The sequence below is a fragment of the Poecilia mexicana genome, unplaced genomic scaffold, assembly GCF_051168715.1.
Source record: "Poecilia mexicana isolate PSO_F unplaced genomic scaffold, ASM5116871v1 scaffold_2, whole genome shotgun sequence".
NCBI lineage: Eukaryota > Metazoa > Chordata > Actinopteri > Cyprinodontiformes > Poeciliidae > Poecilia > Poecilia mexicana.
Genome location: NW_028263371.1, coordinates 9,281,122 through 9,301,007, shown reverse-complemented (window position 1 = coordinate 9,301,007; position 19,886 = coordinate 9,281,122). Strand labels below are relative to the sequence as shown.

Genomic DNA, 19,886 nt, shown 5'->3' with positions numbered 1-19,886 from the left:
TTTAACTCTTTAGGATACAACCACTAAAAGAAAAAAAAATTGAAGAAATGCACAGTCGTAAGGAAAATCTGAAATGGGAAAATGCAAAGAGGGAGGATGTTTTCAGAGGTGATAGCATTCAGTGTGGTGGTTGAGCTAAGGTCTAAGAGATAATAACAGATGGCAGCAGAGACTCTGAATGCCTGGATCCCTTCACTTAAGGAATTATTGTGTTGTCTCACTGGCAGATATGGGTCAATCCAAATCCCTTTGGATGAGCGCGACATTCTGTGTCGCGCTCATCCAGCAACTGCCACAAAGACTGAGGCAGGTGGGGGACCAAAAAAAACAAAACAAAAAAAGAAACAAAAAAGGTGGCTACATCCAATCAGGTGGAGAGAAAATAAAGAAACAGAAGCAGAGCAAAAACTTGGAGAGAAAATATCTAACTAGGGGAAGGACTGAACTAAAATAAAAATAAAAAAATAATAAAAATTCTACTTATTCCTACCCTTGCAAATATGTTTTCCAGAGAGCTGGTGAGGGAGGTGCGGGCTTTATTCTTGAGAATATCGAGTTTGAATCGACTGCCGGTGGCTGAGCCGTCTCCTGCAGCCGTGCTGTTTGCTGCATTCTGCAGAACAGTAAGAAAATCATCATTAAATGACATGGGAACGGTGGCCATTTTAGGTTAGGAAAGCATCAGACGTGTAAAACTAAGAAGAAAATGTCAGTTGCCAAATTTAACATCCACTCTGTTTTTTTTTTCTCTAGTGTTTTACGCCAGCATTTCTAAAGATTAAGAACTTTACCGACTGAATTCAATTGAATTTTAGATTTAGAAACAGAAACTTTCCCCAAACATAAGGGAATGTCTGCAAATTTAAAAACTTACTGCTATTTTTACTTTAGCCACTCACATACTCACCCGACGATGAGCATTTAATGATAGCGGAGGGTTAGGATACTTGTCAACAGCGACATTAAAAGGTGTATGACTCAATGGTTGGTAAGAGGTTTCTGGGTTTCAAAGCCACACTAATGTTTCTCTTAATAACACCTGACAGACAGACAGAGCACGGCGTTCAGTTCTCTCCTCCCTCATCTGTTCCTGGAAGCTGTCAGTCACCTGTGTGGAACAGCTAAGAGTGGATTTACCCTGAACGTTTCCCTTTTGTTAAAAAAAAAAAACACCTAAAAATCAGCTGTGATAGCCACGAGTTAGATTTCCTGGAAATCTGCCCATCTGGCTCTTTTTGAGTTTCCACTGCAGGGCCCTTTTTCTAGGAACCAGGAGTAGTTTTGCAGAGTCCGTATTATTCCTATCTGTTTCCACTGCAGATAGGAATAACATCTGCAGATAAAACTAATTTTACCAGATAAAACTAAAATAATACCAGGAAATAAACTTAGAAAAAGATGCCATGTAGGGAGACTGTGTTTTTCTCTTTTTTTTCCCCATTTAGCAGGAAGATTTGTCCAGATGAAAGACAGTGCTAAACATTTAAAATTGGTAGATTATTTACAGCATTCTAATTTAGTCTTAACTTGTCAAAAGCTCATATTTTCTGTTAACTTTAAAAGTAATGTTAAAATTATCTGCATCTTTTTTTCAGGAATCAGTTGAGGAAAAGGGAACACTTTCTTTATTTTAAAAGTACAGAAATGTGGCAAAAAGAAAAACAATCCCAACGGATCGCTGACGGAAGCAACGTGCTAATGGTTAATGATTCTTTGGGACACATTTCTCAGGTTTACTTGTTAAGCTTCTGTGAATACTCAAAGCTTCCTCTGGCTCTGAAATGCTTTTAATACACTTTTAAAGTGTCAGTCCTGTGAAATCACTCTGTCTCTCAAATCTGATGAAACACAAAAGCTTGAATCTAAAAACAAGAAGAAAAAAACCATTAAAAATAGATCACAGTTAGACCTTTTCAGTGGATTTTACAGTGATTCCCTAAATGAATTATAATGTGTCGTTGCTGCATTAGGATAATCAGTGAGAGATTTCTTTAAACATCCCAGTCTATATTTTCAAATCCTTGATCTCAGAGATCTTAAAGGTTTTTGTGTGCCAGTCATTGTACATCTGTGGATTTCATATTTTTGAACCCAAGAAAAAGTAAAGCAGAAAAATGATGCGTCTCCCATGGGACATTTTACAACCCCGTTTCACAACTCGTGATTTAAAGTCATTTTCTACAATGCACTTCAGGTCTACTGAAAAGTAAATATCATTATGTGACTCCAAGAAGTAATAATTTATCACACAAAATCTTTTGTTTTTTTTAATGCAATAAAAAAAAATCAAGATTTAATTTTCCTGATTATCTCAATAATTTATCAAAAAACAAACTATACTTTATGAAGCTTTACGTGTCTGACACACAAACCTTTGTTGCTGATGATGCTTCATAAGGTATCAAGAAGAGAGCTTGATTTGGAGTGTGTGCATCTAGTTTTGATATTTCTGGTTTTAATCCAGCATGCAGTTCAGCAAAAAAAAAATTTAGGGCGATTTAAGATATTTTTTTTGTAAAAAATAAATTCAAAATACTTAAAAATACCACAAAGTGGATTACTCTGATAGACACTGATGCAAAAAGCACTTAAGGATGAAATGGGTTGTTAGCCACCGGGAACTTTTGGGATTTCGGGTAAAAAAAAACAACAACAAAAAAACGGATAATAATATTTAGTTGGGATTGTGGCTTTAGCACTCGTAACAGACTATGGTGGAGAAATATGACATAGACATGTTGTTAAAGTAGCAATTATATATAAAAACATACAATGCTATATAATAAACCACAACTTGTTAGACTGAAATTGACTGAAATGTTTGGTTTAGGGATAAAAGTTCTTTGATTAAATATATGTCATTTTTTTCCTGTGTTTTAATTTAGAGAAAAACAGAAACGTGTATGATATAAATGCTAAATAATAAAGTTGTTCTCAAATATCACAGCTTACTGGACTCATTGAAAACCATTCAAGCACTCAGTCCACCTAAGTGAAGACCGGGCCTTCTTCGAATCATCAGTAACCTTGAACACAAAATGTTAGAAATTGCTAACAAGCATAAATGAGGGTAAAGTTCACTGGCTTAAATAAAACTCCCATAACAGTTTTCAGGTCCTCTTCAGCGTGAAGCCCATACCTGAGGGGTTTCTCCGATGTGAAGATGCGATTTCTGTTTGCTTTCACAGAGCTGCCTTAGATACATAATCGCCAACTCATTCTCCTCTTGGTCAGACCCAGGCTTCAGTCTCTGGAGAAACACACACACACCTTAAAAGACGACAACTAGGAGAAGGTGTGCTTTGAAGCTAGCAAAAGGAAGCTGTGAAACCCTGAACAGCTCTCAACCCAAAACCATTAATGTGTCACTTATGGCAACAGGAGAGAGAGAGAGAGTGCGCTTACTTGAACTCGCTCGAAAATCTCTGCCTGCTCATTATCGGTCAACAGGGAGAGATATTTTTGGATTGCTAGCTTCGCTCGGGGTGGATAAAGACCTGCGGAGAGAGAAAAAGGCGCTCTGAGGAACAGACTCATTGACGTACGGATCATCAGTACGAGTCGGGGACGCGTCGGGGTGACGGGGATCGTGCTGCTCGGATCACAGGGGGATTGGGGGGCGAGGGGGGCTTACCCTCAATCCTCTCGCAGAGTTTGTGCAGGTCGTGCATGGGGCACGCTTCGCAGAGCTGCACCGGGGTCTTGTTGCTCTGCAGGGCTGCGGCGGTGGAGAAGGCCTGCTTCAGGGTCAGCATCACCTCGTCAACCTGATACATAAACAGAAACACAAGCTCTTCACCTCTTGCGCTCCGGTGTAATTTTCACTGACATCACCCCCCGTGCAACTCACCAACGACTCGTTGGCGCACTGGAAGACGTAGCACACGTACTGACTGGGACCAGACTCCGACTGGTCCCGGCAGATGAATCCAAAATGATCGGTCTGCTTGACGCCCTGTTTGAAGACAGAGGCGAATAAGAAAAATCATTTTAGAAAAAAAAACAAAAAACAACAACTTCGAAATGTATGTTCTGAATAAGCTAAAGATCACTCAACTGCAGTACAGAGTGAAGCATAATGGTCCCATTTTATCAGTAAATTACCAAAACCACAAGGCAGTCCATTAGCTCGTAATAGCAGCCTCTTTCGACGCATTCAAACAGCATTGCATATGAAAAAAGGGGCCACATTTCCACAGTATTTCACAGATAAAAAGTTAATTCATTGTCAGTTTAAATGACATACAAAAATTCATATTGTTCTGTGGCCTGGATCATCGTACTGCATTAAGTTACTCTGTTCAAAACCTGGAGGTTCAGCAAAAAAAAAAAAAAAAAAAAAAAAAAATGGCTTTCCAGTGTAAATAATGAGAGACAAAAAAAAAAATGAACCAACCTGACAGCAGGATGAGATATCTTTGAAGTTCTTTTCCAGCACCACTGTTTTACTGTCTGGACTAATAAGGTTCACTTCAAAACGCCCAACCTGTGCAAAACATGTAAATACAGATTCGTTTAAAGCACTTAAAGGTATTCACGCCCCCCGAACGCTGTTGATTCAAGCCCTAACTTCACTGTGTTCTATTGTGGTTTTGATTGCCCAACAGAAAAGCGTGGCGTGGAAGTTAACTGGACGGAAAACATTGCAACAACTGTTTTTGCCTTATGGCCCAGTGAGCTCATACTTTCTCTCCAAGTCTCTTGGGGTTATATCTGCCAGCTTGGCACATCCAGAATCATTTGTCTTTTGTAAAACAGCTCAAGCTCAATCAGGCTGAATGAAAAGTTTCCCTATTAATCCTATCACATGAATATACTTTGATGTGAATCACTCCATCGCAGCCCTGGCTGCATGTTTACAGTTGTGATCTCACTAGAGGGTGAACCTCTCCCCCAGTTTTTCTAATCTATTGCAGCCTCCAAATGGTTTTCTTCCAGGGTTGTTCTGTATTTAGCAACCTGCTAAAGAATCCACACATCATAATGCTGTCATCCCCATATTTCAAGAAGGGGCTGGCACCTCCAGAGTGACATGCAACGTTATTTTTGCCACCACACACACACGCACACACACCCCCACGCACACACACACACACACACACACACACACACACACACACACACACACACACACACACACACACACACACGTCATTCTGCATGCAATCTGAAGTACAAGTTTGCTTTAATCTGCCAATAGCCAGTCCCTCCAGAATGTTGCGATATTTTCCGTGATTACTGAAACCTAACATTAGTGACTTTTACAAAACGTTGCAGTCAAAGTCGCTGATTTTTTTTAAAGCTTTTCTCATAACATTGCCTTACACACAAAAAAAGTTGAAATTGCTGCTCATGGCCTTCCAAATAAGAAATTATATTAATTAATGACACTGCACACCACTGTTTTGTGACTTGTGTTTCTAAAAATGTTAAAACCCATGTAGCATTTTTCCTTCCACTTCACTTCTATGCAAACCTTTGTGCCGGTCTGTCGCATAAAAACTCATGTAAAACAACCTTCCAGGGGTATGAGTTCATTTTTCTGTTGGCTGATTATGGTTTTAAGGACATGAAAAAAGATCTCCAAATCAAAACATCACATGATGCTAAATTGCTTGTTGATGGGCAGAAACACGCTCGTGCCGATCAAGGCCAACGATGCAGCCGGCCAATGGGTTTTTCCAATAATTGACCGCTGTGTGGAGTATCATATTGAGCGCCGTGCTCTAGTTTTTAAAATTAGCCTCATGAGGAAATGGGCATGGCGTTTGAGGAACGGCAGCTGGCTTGCGCTGCAGCCCCACATGTTTTCAATAAAGAGGCTTTGAGTTTACACAGGAGCAGCGATTTCAGACGGGAGTTACGGCCTCCGACTCCAGCAGGAGCAGAAATGCTGCTGAGAACAGTGGCAAGTCTGTACGCTACACCTGCCTGGCGCGTGAGCGTGGAAATGATTTGGCGGTAGAGTGAGGCCGAGCAGCCTGAATGCAGAGAGATTCGATGACGAGACGCAGGCGGGCTCTAAGACAAATTCCAAGACACGCATCCGCAAAGAACGGACACTGCAAGCAACATACTTCTCTTTTTCTGTTTGTTTGTTTGTTTGTTTTGCAAAGATGCATTATTTTTTACAGATCATTCAAATCAAAGCAACTTCTCTTCGATTTTTGTGTCCTTTACCTGGAACAGCATGGTGCGGTTCTTGTCGGAATCGGACGGCTGGACGTTGTTCGGCGCGCTGGCGTGTCTGCGACGCGTGGGACCCATGATGACTCCCTCCCCTGGCTTCCTCTGCAGGCTTCCAGCCAGGCTGCTGCAGCGCGTGCGAAACTCCTGAGGTTCCTCAAAGCCAGAGTCCTCCAGGATGCACTCGGGGAAGGATCCTCGCAGACTGCTCTGACTGGCACTGCTGGGCAGACATTTACCTGGACAAGATAAAGAAAAAACTTCAACTTGACATATTACTTAGATTAAGAAGAGGTTTTTCTTTAGCTTTTAGATATTACTCTTGGGTATTTTTTTTCTTTCTTGTTGTTGCAAAGAACAGCTTGATGTGCAACCAATCAGACAGGTTTCACTGTGTTTGAACACGTTTCTTTTCCGCTAGAGTATTTGTTTTAGCATGGGAACGTCTGGCCTTGATTTGACGATAAGTGCTCAGCAACTTTTTTTTAATTTTTTTTATGCGAACATCACTCAGACTGTGTAAGTACTGCGTTTTTAACTTGAGTACTTTATTAGATTCTCTTTATCAGTCCCATCTTCTGTTTCTTTAAAAGTGAAAATGAGTGGAGTGTTTTCGAACTCCACTGGTTAATTAACCAATTACTTCTGCGGCACAAAATGAGAGTAAGATCATCTAAACATACTGGTAGCAAACACTGTGGATCCTGAAAACATGAGATTACTCCACATCCTACACAATAAGGTAATTCTTGCCGATTGTTTATACATGTACAGAATAAAACAAACTGACCAAACTGATGGTCTTAAAATCTCTTCCTGTGTTTATTTTTGTCCCAATTCGCTGCAGTTCTCCTCCCAAACAGCAAAAGCCACAACTGAAAAAGATAATGCCACTCCATATCATAACAGTCCCCACAGGAGTTCATCCTCAAATGTGAGCTTCATCTGCACAGATTGAATTTTACTGACACAAACATTTATTTGTTTACGTAACGAGATTTCAGCTCAAAACTAAAAACTGAAAAGCACCGGCATCACGTCGGCCTGCGGCTGTTAATTATAATGACTCACATGACGAGATACAAGTGGTAAACTAGATGGAAAATGTTCAGCATGATTAATCAGAGAAATTGTTTGAGATAAATGTATTTCCTAGCAGAAGTATAAAATAAATGTGTTCACATGAGCGCTAGAGCTTTTGGCGTCTCTGATTGAAAACACAGTGACTCTAATCTGAGTCTGAGTCTGACTGACTTCATGCTGCAGTGAAGTTACTGCCATCTCACATCTACCTTACAGAATCCCACTTCAAACCAATTTTGTGTTCTCTCTTAAACATGTGATTTGAAGGTTGTCAGTACTGAACTTTTAATTGTTTGTTTTTTTTTCCCTTCACCTGTGATCAGGTCTTCTAGTCCTGGAGCTTCCGGTTCCTCCGTGGTTCTGCTGAGGGCAGTGGAAAGCGGGTCTCCGTCTTCAGCGATGAGTAAATCCACGGGGATGGTTTCTATCGACCCTCGCTGACCGTTGAGAAGTCGCAGACGCTTACGTTCAGTCTCGTGTTGGCGAAATTTTTCCACGCAGTCATCAATGAGGGTCGACGAAGCTTTCTTGTGGCCCACAGTAACCTGGATTTTTAAATTGAAAAGATGAACAACTTTCACCCGAAGTACATGAAACATGAAAATGTACGTCTGTTTTTTTTTTTTTTTTGTTTGTTTGGTTTTTTTTTTCAGGGAACTACCTTGCCACAGTAAAGCACTTCAAACTTCTGGGAGTTGTAGAACGCCTCGTCGGCTTCCTGTTTGGGCTTGGCATCTTCCTTCAGAGCCGATTTGGAAACTTGACGAATGCTGCTGATTACCTCTGGGACCTGTGAGTAAACACAGTGGAATGAGAGCAGATAATAACTGAGGAGACCTTCAAAAATAAAATTAAAGTTCATAAAATCACAAGGAAATGGGAATAAAAATTGTGGTTGAAACATAAAAAATTCGAGAGACACAAATGTCTTTCCAACGCACTGCAAAAAGGTTTGAAAATGCAGTTAAACAAAGCCTAAAAAAATTGCTTTCGTTGGATGATCACTTGTATGAAAAATAGGGAAATTATATTCATATATTTTCTCTACTGAATAAAACACGAACCAAAGTCAATGTGAATCACTAAAACTATGTTTAGAAGACATTTCCTGACTTTATACATTATTCTGCATAACAAACATGATCCAACTTCATGTTTCACAATAAAAAAAAATAAAATAAAAAAAAATGCCAAGGCCTTGGTGGAAAGCAAGGCTCAAACAAACAGACTGAACTCCAGAAGAAATGTGCAAGGAGTCATGGAAAAATCAATACGTTACTGGACTGAAGACATAGGGCTGGAAGAAACCAGAGATCTGAAGGTGAGCCTGTTTGTGCAGCAGTGTGTTGGAGGAAGAGCCTGTGCTATCAATACACTCGGTGCAGCCTGGTAACATTCATACAGGAGAAAAAAAACAAAAAAAAAACAATAGCCATACATTTTGCAAGAGAAATTCATAAGGAATGTCTGGAAATGTAAGAGACATTTGTTTTGCTTCATATGTATACAAGATCAAGAGAAAACTGACCAAATACAAAACGAATATACAATGTTGAGAGCTAAGACAGTGGATTCGTGTACTCTGTAAATGTATTACAACACATTAGTGGCGAGGCTAGTGGAAGAAGACGCATCACAGTGAAATGGAAAGAAAACAGGAAGAGGATGGTTGGGATTGAAACAAAAACATCCTGCAAAACATTTGACCGACTTCCTATTAGGGCATCAAGAAATCCTGACAAGATTTCTTGTAATGTTCCTGCAAGGAAGGGCAAGGGAGTTTGTGCCTTACATCCGGCTGCAACTGTTAAAAAATTCGAAAGCTGATCCGTGACAAGCTGGTGACAAGATATTGAAAGTAGGAAGAAAATTAAGGATGGAGGGACATGCTTGCTGAGTGATCTTCTCAAAAGAAATCTGTAATTATCTTTCTAGCGGACTGCAAAGCCGCGTTGTAATAATTCCTTGATGTCTTGTGAGGCCGAAGCCAATTTCCTGACATGGGTCATCAATGGTGGAAAAGAAAAAAAAAGCAGATACGAAATGAAAATGGCAACCTTTGGTCTGGCAGACCAGACAGCAGACACCTCTGGATCCGATCGATTCAAAGACCTCGCTTCAATCAAAGCAGCGCTGTCTCCGCAAACCCCGAGGGGAACATGACTGGACCATTTTAAGATTTTAAGAAAGTGATTCACTATGCATGAGTAAGATGACGCCAAAGCACCATTTGGGCTTATCAATTATTTATAACCTACCCAAAATAGAGTCTGTAAAGCAGCTTGTTCCAGGTAGAAGGAAAGCGACCAAGATAGAATTGGCTTTTCCCCTCCCCATTTAAAATCGGTTGAAGCGTAAGCCCTACAATAACTCATTGTCAAGCTGATTTAACTTTCACCCATTTCTGCCTGGATCTGTGGAACCATAACAGCAGTGTTGGGTGTGAGCAAGGACTGTCAACATAAATGCCAGCAGTGAAGCTCGGCTTTTATAGTCCAGGAGAAAAGCAAACATTACGTGAGCTGATGGATTGCGGGGCGAAATACTATGACCTCCCCACAGTCAGTCGTAATAATATGAGATCATTTACGCACTGATCCATGGTTTCTGCAGGCAAGCCAAGTTGGATTTCTTATAAAAATATGGATTACCGCTGGGCTGATACACAATATGCATGAAAAAAAAATAGACACTTGGACTTTCTGTCTCCTAAACGTTTAAAAAAAATAAGTCCTTGTTAAAACTGGGAATAAAACGGTATCTATTTTCAAATGTATTTAAGATCCAGGATAATTAAGGAACTTGTATTTTTTTTTTAAGTTTTGTGTATATTTAAAGGGAGCCAAGGCTGCAACCTTCATGTCACAAAGAAAGACTAAACTGTTTCCTGTTCTGCAGAGGTACTTCTCTATCTCAAGAATAGACATTCAATCAGCAGTTCAAAATGAGCAATAAAAGCTAACTAAACTAAAAAAAAATAAAATAAAAACATAAAACATGGTTCTTTGCATATTTTACAACCGAGCTGCAAACATAAAACACTACATCATGCCATGCTTTATTCAATAAACACCAGGTCTAATTGCAGAACCAATGCATTCAATAGCTTGAAGGAGATCCTTTATTAACCATGACCTGAAATAATCCAATTTTCCAAGACTTTGTTTGTTCCCCATATTTCTCACTGTTGTTTCAGCTGGCGAAGGAGTATCAACATTTTCTTCAAACAAAGGCAATTTTTTTGTTTTTTTTACAGAATTTTGTCAGACAGCGCTCATCTTTACTGCTGAAAATACGTTACGTTTTGAGTCCACGGACCCTGTCATGTTTACCAAGGTAATAGTCAAGGTTGGTTAACTCATTTCATTAACCCCAGCAAGCTTTCAAACACCACAGTTAGACATCAGTGGACATCTTTATGGCGAAGGTCAATTCACCTCTCACTTTCAGCCACAGTTTCACATTTTTACAAGCAGAAGGCAACATAGAGCTCTCCATGTCTGCTCAATGAAAAAGTGCTGAATGGGGCTAAATATGTTTTCTGTTGCGGACTTGCTGCTGTGCTTGAGGCCATTGTTCTGTTTCAGTGAAACTTCAGCAGTTGCCTCACGTCTGACTCCCAAATAATTCAATCGACAGAGGAGTTTGTGGTTGATTCGATCACGGCAAAGACCTCTGGCTCTCTGGCTGTAAAACAAACCCAAATCCTCTGGTCTTCAGCTTCTTGTTTGACAGTTGGTAAAGGTGTCTGTGTTCACATAGTGTGTCTTGTTTTCAATACGTAGTGCTGATAGTGATGATCAAATGTCTTCAAGGGAAATTCTTCCAGAAATGTTTTGGTTTATCCAGAAAAGCAGCAGTGATTAAATTTCTAAGATGATTTGCACTTTCCAAATTATCTGGTGACAACATAATTCAGCCAAATTACTGTTTTTTTTTTGTTTGTTTGTTTTGTTTTGTTTTGTTTTGTTTTGCTTTTTTATTGTAACATCTAAACAGTATTCTAAACACTCCCGGTTTGAATTTGGTATTTTTAATGGATAATTCAACTAGGTAAAGTGTTTATGTTGGATAAGAGCTGGTCAGATTACTTTTTAACTCCTCTTTCCTGAATCCACAAAACTGAAGACTTTGTGTGAAATGTCAAAGGTTACCCAAGAAGACAAACTGGGCAGCCGAATTTAACAACATTCATGTCCCAACATAAAACAGAAAGGCCCTTATGTCACCTTAGCAGGAGGTGGAAGATTACAACATAATCCACAAAGATGGGTGTAAAACAAAACCGTTTTTTTGTCATCAACTAATGTAGCTGTATAAATATTAGGAGTTAAATATTGCGACAGACAGCTATCGCCTTCATTTTCTAACCCTATGGAAACATTTATAGGAACAAAATGCACAACTAAATTCAGTTAAGAAAATTAGACAAAGAAGCTACTTGTTCTGGTCGATAGTGATTTAAAAATGGATAAAAGACTACTGTATTGGAATAATTTAAGTGACTAATGTCCAAATGAATCATCGTGTGTGCGTCAGTTATTGTCTCAATAAAAAACCGAACAGTAATTGTGAGAGTTGGCCCTTTTTAGCTATTTTGGTCTATTAATAAAAGTTTAACTGTTGTGAAAATCTGGGTTTTTAGCATGTCACAAAAACTGCTACAATGCCAAGCACTTTTTGATTCCGCTTCAGCATTCAGTATTGCCTCTGTTACAGTTAATCTGATTTACCTAAAATAAAGTTCAGTGATGACCCCACGACGACCTGCGTGGAGCGCTTCAGTCGGGCTTCAGAGTTCATCACAGCACTGAAGCAGCATTAGTGAAATCTACTAATAATATTTCCATGGTTTCAGATAATGGACTTGAGCTCTTTATGCCGATGATATTCCGATATTTTTATCCATAAATCCTAATGAATCCAAGTAGTTAGGTAGACTACACGCACCTCCTGGAGAAATAAAAATCTGGATGAATTGTCATTCTTAAATATCAGCGGACAAAAAGCAGAAAACGGTGAGAGTTCAACAAAATTAATAGGGAGACATTATATTTCTCCATTTGTCGGTTCTCTGCTGAACTGTAATTATGTTTAGTGTTTGTGATTGAAGTCCCAGTTTTGACATTACAAAAACTTGCCACTTTAAGAGGGGTTTGCACACTTTTGACAGGCTCTGTATAAATTATTCTGATCTGACTTCACAACAGAATCGTTGCCATGCCAGTTAATGACTAAAACACCTGAAAAGCGACATAAGCCAACGTAGGGTGATGCCCTTCTGAATCTTCACCTCTCAAACGGAGGCAGCATGCCCGGTTATAACAATCTGCTGCTCTCCACCTCTTAGTTTAAAGCAAAGGAGGTGGCGGAGTTCAACCTGTAATCAACAGTGAAATACGACTCGCCAATGCAGTGGCGAAACACATGAGTGTTTCTTATGCGCAACGGCACGTGGTACGGTTCAGATCCACCTGCGTTTTGTCTGGATATCACGGGAGAATACAGTTTCCTGTGGTCCCAGTCCACTTCAGATCGCAACGTAAAAAGCAGAGGAGCTTGTGGTTTATGGGATGGGCAGGCTCAAGTTCTCTATTGTTGGCTTAATAACAGGACCATGCTATTACAGGGTCAAAGTTAGATTTGTAACTGTGGCTTCGAGCTCCACACTACATCTCAGAGATTCTGAGGAGGTGAAAGGTTAAACTCAGTGGAATGTCCTACTCTGACTAAGATGTTAATCTGAGAAAACTCTTAAAGAAACACACCTCAAATGTAATATTTTATGGTTGGACATAAACTCTTGCTTTATACACGAGGGCTAAAGTTGAAATTCAAGTCAAACCTGATTTGACACGTGACCAGCCAAGTGTAGAGACAGAACGTGCTTTCACGCCATATCCGAATGTTTAACTTTTTCTTTACGCATGCAAAATCAGATTTGCAGTTTGCCACAGGCCGTGCAGGAGGCCTGGCCTCTCCCTATTTTATTTAACCTTTCCCTTCAATTTAATGCATGCAAGGACTCCCGACTCTGGCTTTACACAATGAGTTCCCATCATGTCCTCAGCTAAGAATAGATTTGGAAGCAGCTACCACTCTGTCAGCTAAAAGTCTGCAGCAATATTTCATTGTTTCTTTGAACTTTTCCGAGACAAACGGGAGCTTTCCGAAAGCACAAGAAGCTGGTTCTGAATAAACGGAGGATACACCTGGCAGATAATCGAATCAGTAACAATACAGTCACAGCAGGGCGTTGTGCGTGACGGTGGCATATGGGCAGAAAAACCCGACCATCACACGTAGTCCACCTTTCATATGTTGCACGCGGCCAGACCAGTTTTTGTTGCATAATAATAGTGACTGAGGGATGTTTACGACGACTCTCCAACTGTAGACTTCAGCTGAGAGGCCGCAAAGTACTTCTACTCTTATTTTAGAGCGCAAAACAGACTCTGTGCTCGGGCCCTCCAAATACCACTGGAAACATGATACAACACAGGCGCACTTGACATGAGCGCAAAACCCGAGCATATCCGTTTCTGAACATTATTTGTGAGTGTTTCCCCGGGTCACTGGGGAAACAAGACAAACACGAGCGAGTGTGAAGCATCAGAATGGGTTGCAGGCTGGGAAGGAATCGTATGTGCACATCCTGATGTTTAGATGTGCAAAAACAAATTGGCAAATTGCTCATTAAGCTTGTGATTTTTTCTAAAAATCCTTTTTACAGCTAATCTACAGCCAGGCAAAAACCCCAACATGCTGCTTGGGTGACTGAACCACACGGTGAGGCCTTCCAGCGCCGATAAGAGAGCAAGACGGCACATTGGTTTTTTAAAACACCAACTCCCACGTTCCTGGTTTTTGTAATGTTTTCAACATTTCAGTTTATTACTCAAGACTGGCATGCTGATCAGCATGTAAATGTGCTGACTCAATATTGTGCCTGTTCAGATTTCAGGAGAAATGTCTCATCTGCATCGATTGTGACAGCTCCAATTTGGAAAACACAAACTAACAACAAAGAGTTACTTTAAGAGAAGTGATGGGATGCTGACATCTGCAACAAATACCACATGCAGAGAGCTTCAATGTGTTTCATTGGGACTAAACACCAAACTGTCACATAACTGGGAATTATAAGGAAAATCATATGTAAAGTAAAAATTTGCAATTGTACAATTTGCATTGCTAAGATGTATTTCTACATCTTTGCAATGTAGTTCTGTTCAAATAATTAGCAATGGGTATAATTTAACATCAGCATAAAAGCAAATAAAAACGGGTAAGAGACTCAAGGTAACTCTGGAGGAGTTATAGAGATTTACAGCTCAGGTGGGAGAATCTGTTGCCAGGACATGTTCTAGCTGTCCATCCCACAAACATGACCTTTAAGAAAGAGTGTCAAGAGAAAAGCAATTCCTTAATCAAGAAAGTCATAAAAATCCAGCTTGCAGGCAAACATTGCTGGAAGTCGTGTAGAAGGCAAGCAAATATGTGGAAGAAGCCACTCTGGTCAGATGACACCTAAATTAAACTTTTTGGCTGTACAAGCAAACCACTGAAGCAAACATCACACACCTCCTGTGAATTATGGTGGTGAGGACAAAAAAAAATATGGTTAGAGTTGATGGGAAGATGGAGGGAACTAGCTGCTGATTTGTCTCCTTGGAGAAAACAAATCAGAGGTCGCAGAGATTTCTTGATAGAAGTTCACCTAAATATTTTTTTCAAAAATCCTAGATACACAGCAAAAGCTACACTGGAATGGTTTAGAGCGAAGCTTATTTATGTGTCAGATTGACCCAAAAGTGCAGACAGAGTCAAAGTGCAGACCTAAATGCAGTCAAGACATTTAAAATGGCCTTTCAATGTATATGCTTTGAAAACTGACATTTTTCTTCCACCTTCTTATTATGCACTAGTTGGTCTACCACGTAACATTTCATTAAAACTCGAAATGCGGCAAAAAAAACAAACATCAAGGGATATGAATTCTTAAGTGCCACAATAAGCACTAACTTAACACCCAAAATACAGTTAAGCTTAAAAAAACAGCTGACCTACAAGTGAGTTTTGCATCACATGAAGTCATCCCAAAATGAGAAGTGAGAGCTGTAATGTCTGAATTCTGTGCGTCCAGCAAAACAGTTTTATATGCATCACCATGCCCACACTGTTCTCAGACATATGTATTTTATTGCTCAATTACTATCAATTATTGATACAATGCTTCCCAGTTACTATCAATTGAGATCAATAACCCAGAAGGAGTTGGAAAACTATGCATCTCAGGATTGTGAAGGGTCACAGTGAGGATTTGTCAGCAAAAACAGTAGGAAGTTCATTAGGTTGCAATCTGATTTGTAGCAAATATATATATATATATTGCTATCTAAAAGCACCTATGAAATGTAAAGAAAACGACAAAATACTGCAAGAATTGTTTTGTGTAAAAATGCAATCCAGGCAAATTCTTTAAAGAACTTTGTGTATTGCACATTTATCTTATGTCACTTTATTTTGACTTTAATGAGATTCCTAAACAGAAAAAGGACAGTGAATGGATTAACTGCCAAATATTATCCCCTCCAACCAGTGGCCTAAATACTTAATAGTAAGATAAACAGGTCTGGAGTAAAGGCTAAAATAATACTGTGTTTATGTGAGATTATAAGGCAAAGTCTGTCGCTCCATGGTAATCCCCACTTCCTTGTCTTATGTTTGGAAAATTATGAATTATGAAAAAATATATATATTTTTAATAAACTCGACTTTTTAAGAGAGTAGAGTGTTTGACTGCAGATTACAGATAATAGCTGCTGTAAAAATTGACATATTACTTTTGGAAACACAAACTACACTTTATGCACTTTATCTTGTAATACCTAATCAGTCTACAGCCTCTACTATCATGTGCTGTTTCCATTAAGTAAAGTACAACATTTGATCATCATTACAGTTATTTATCAGTACTTACCTGTAAATACTAACATTTTTTCCAAACATTTATATGATTATAATTTTCATTTGCACTTTTCAGAATTTCTGGAGACTTTTTTTTGTTGTTTGATGATGATTATGTTTCTGAAGGAGACACATGGGAAAAATTTAACTACAGGCAGACCTGGCCCAAGGCATAAGTAAACTAAGCCACTACTTAGTGATTGTTTTTAACCTCAGTCAATTAAACACCTGGAATATCCTCTCCCAGATTTCACTAGTTGTCTTGAACGCTAATAGCGGTGGCAATTCAGAATGAACTAGCTCATTGGTGTACACATAGATTAAATATTTATGTATTACTGGAACACAACATTGACTCGTGTCTAAATTAGTTCTACATATTAACATTAAAATCGGGTGTATTTAATCACCAAAGGATGAAAAAAATGGGGGTTGCACATGGAGTGGCTCGCCCAGGGCGTCATTCGTGCAAGGATCGCCACTGGCTTGTGTGCCTATACTTCAGCACGCCTACCTGGTTCGGGTCGCAGGCCTTGAAGACGTGACAGGACATCTCGGACTCCGGGTTGTCCGGCTGGCCCCGCAGCAGATAGGAAAAACAAGTGAGGTCATTGCTGTTGTGGATGAAGCGCGAGATCAGCTGAGCTTTGTGCTCGAAGATGAAGACCGACGAGTTGCTGCTGTTTGTGGGGACGCAGCGGACGAAGGGGGGGTTGAGCAGCAGCTGAACTTCTCTGGGCTGCATGACGGGGCCGCAGTCGCCCCTCTCGCTCCTCCTGCGGATCTCGGCCACCAGCCACGGCAGCATGGGCAGAGTGGTCCGCCTGTCCAGCGAGCACCAGCCGACGTAAGTCAGGGCGAAGCGCTTGTCCGTCCTGCTCTCCTTCTCCTCCTGGCTCTCCATGTCGACCCAGCAGACTCTTCCGTCCAAAACTAGCGAGACAGCGACGGGGGAACTAAAAACACTTTCCAAAAAAATATCCCCGATGGACCATTCCCTGCAAGCTCAGTGCACACGACGTCGGATTTACTTTGTAGCAATTTCCATGTTCACATCCACACTCTATGCTCTTGCAACAACAACAACGGGGCTCTGCTACGTGCACAACATGTGCTCGCTCAGCTGCAATTCTCCATGTTATCCAAATGTCAAAAGTGTATCCGATGCACTTTTTCTTTTTCTTTGTTTTTTTTGTTTTTTTTTTACCTCGAGGGATTTAAAGTAATCGCATACGTGCAGTCTGATTCACTGCTCCACTCCTCTGCTGAGGTAAACAGCTAAAAGTTTTCTGCACTGTGTGCTGCACTTCGTTGAAGATTGCCTGCTAAAACGTGGCTTTGGATGGTTCCTGTGTAAACACAAGGCGTTTGGTAGAACTTGATTTTCTGACGCGCTGAACGTCCCTCCAGAGTGCACAGATCGCGGCGCGTTTACACCATCGAGATCCTGAAATCCTACAGCGCGCGGACTTGTGAGGTTGTTATCAGTCCCGTGCAGACGATCAATACATTGTTGCTGGTAAATCGTCTTCAAGAACAGTCCCTTGATTGTGATCCTTTCTTCCCAAACGCCTTGGAGGCGGAGCGGCTGTGCGCGCTGAAGCGCCTCCCAGCCGTCCCATGTGCTGGGGAAGCGGGTGGGGGTATGGCAGACCGTTGTAACATATATTCAAAAGGACACCAAATTAACTTTTTTTTTTTAAGGTCAAATTAGGGCCACACTAATAAAATGGTAATAATAATAATAATAATGTAGTCATAATATTACAAGAGTAATGTTGTACAAGAATAGTCATAACTGCTTTATTTTTTTGTAAAGTTATGACTTTTTTTTCTCAAAATATGACTTTTTGCATTAGTTTTTATTCTCGCAATACTGTGGCTTTATTCTCATGATATTGACTGTAATGTTGTGATATTATTTTCACAAAATATAACTTTATTCTTGTACAACTTCATTCTCGTAACAGAGTTTAGTCTCATTTGTTATTAGTATGGCCCTGACACACGGTCGAACAACGTCCTCCATATTTGCCAGTACCTCTTCAATTTGTAGTTCCTGATGTGTCGAGGTGGTTCTATTTGAGGTTTTGTTTGGTCCTCCAGGTTTCACTTTGGAAATGAACAGTCAGCTCTTTGGATGCTCTTGGAGTTCATTCATTTTTATCTCTGTGGACCACCCAGGTTTGTTTACCAGTTTCGAGACTTGACCAGAACCCCTTAGTGTAAATTACCTTGAGAAATAATGAGATTTGGTTATATAACAGGCTTTACTGCCGAAAAATGATCAGATGTTACAAGCCATGTGTGCCATACAAATAGAACAGATACAGCGCGACATTCACACCGTTCAGCACTGGACACCTTAGCACACCTTAAGGATGCAACCAAGTGAGGCAAAGATTGTTTTATTATTCTCTGCAATCTGTACTCTCCCTAAAGGCTAGTCTAATCAGTTTTAGTCTGTTTACATATGTCTGGCGGCAGTCACACATAAACATGATTATGCAAGCTGCAGCGTGTAAGCAGATAAAAGAGGGTAAAAGAGATAGAAAAAAAACCCACACAGAATCCATAACAATGCTCAGATGTTTGTAAGCTGGATTAATGCCCAGCCCTTCCCTTGACAACTGCATCGGTTCCACCTTGCTAGTCTGTGATGCTGTCCAGGTAGATGAAAGATTGTGCGTCCTCCAGAGGTCGTTATTAGAGTTGATCTTAAGGATTTTGGTGCTCTCCTTGTGGTCAATGAGTCCAGCCTATTCTGATGTGGCAGCCAATACATTTGTATTTACTTTTTGTATTCTCAAATAAACTGCTTCTCGTTATCGTTCCAAATACATGGAAATACTCTGAAAATGCTGCTTGGTTGCTTACGACAGGATGTCCTTACATTTCTATTTAAATACAATATTTAAATTAAGTTTTAGATTTCAAATATAAAATCATATAGTATGATTAATATCATAATTCGAAAGTCTTGTTAAACGAGAAAATTTACGTTATCTGTCTTGCTTTTTTTTTTTTCCTTTTACATTTTAGATAGTTGAAATCTTTTTGGTGTTAAATTATACAACACCTTGCCATAGTACCAAATGACAGGACGGAGCTCCGCCTTTTCTCTAACAGAACAGAAGCTGTTAAATGGAAAGTGTCTCCCATGGCAATATGAGGAATGTTTGCAGCCCCTGTGGCACAGCTCCTCTGGGCTCCCGTTGGTTGTAATTCCTGAGGATAGTTTTTAATGAAAGCCGTGTTTAAGGCCTACGAGTATTGAGTATGAGCTTGTAAGCAGTAAACAGGTTTTCTGTTTACAAGCTACCCCTGCTGAATCATAGTATTACATAGCTGCTGTACGTAGCAGGAAGCTCCCATCTGCCAGACTACATAATTCCTAGAACTCCACCTTTCCCAAAATAGTACCTTTGCCATATATAACCTCATCAGTCAGGGCCCTGCAGACTAGGCCCTGCAGACTAGACACCCACCCACACTGAGCTCTCCTACTTATCTTAGCTATTACTTATCAAGAACTCCAAACCACTAAAAATCTTGGTTTGCATTTTATTGATATCTAGAAGAAATAAGGTTCCCTTTTTAGAATTTTAATAAAAATTAAAATAACATTGCTAGATGGGAGCATAGCT

General features: G+C 40.0%; 1 protein-coding gene across 4 annotated transcripts in view; it reads right to left on the bottom strand.

Moving 5' to 3' along the window:
• Positions 1-17,962, bottom strand: part of tbc1d4 (TBC1 domain family, member 4) — a 67,035-nt gene extending 49,073 nt beyond the window's left edge. For 2 of the 4 annotated variants that reach the window (XM_015003862.2, XM_088010379.1), the window contains exons 1-10: positions 16,754-17,960; positions 7,931-8,059; positions 7,583-7,814; positions 6,181-6,425; positions 4,397-4,486; positions 3,851-3,955; positions 3,635-3,767; positions 3,406-3,497; positions 3,140-3,250; positions 491-613 (exon numbers count right to left, since the gene is read on the bottom strand). In XM_015003862.2, coding sequence (XP_014859348.2) covers positions 491-613; positions 3,140-3,250; positions 3,406-3,497; positions 3,635-3,767; positions 3,851-3,955; positions 4,397-4,486; positions 6,181-6,425; positions 7,583-7,814; positions 7,931-8,059; positions 16,754-17,143 — 1,650 coding nt within the window. In that variant the 5' untranslated portion in view covers positions 17,144-17,960. Of the gene's footprint in view, positions 1-490; positions 614-3,139; positions 3,251-3,405; positions 3,498-3,634; positions 3,768-3,850; positions 3,956-4,396; positions 4,487-6,180; positions 6,426-7,582; positions 7,815-7,930; positions 8,060-16,753 lie in introns of all 4 variants that reach the window. The other 2 variants (XM_088010384.1, XM_015003887.2) reach the window with 2 other exon arrangements.
• Positions 17,963-19,886: the final 1,924 nt, after the last annotated feature.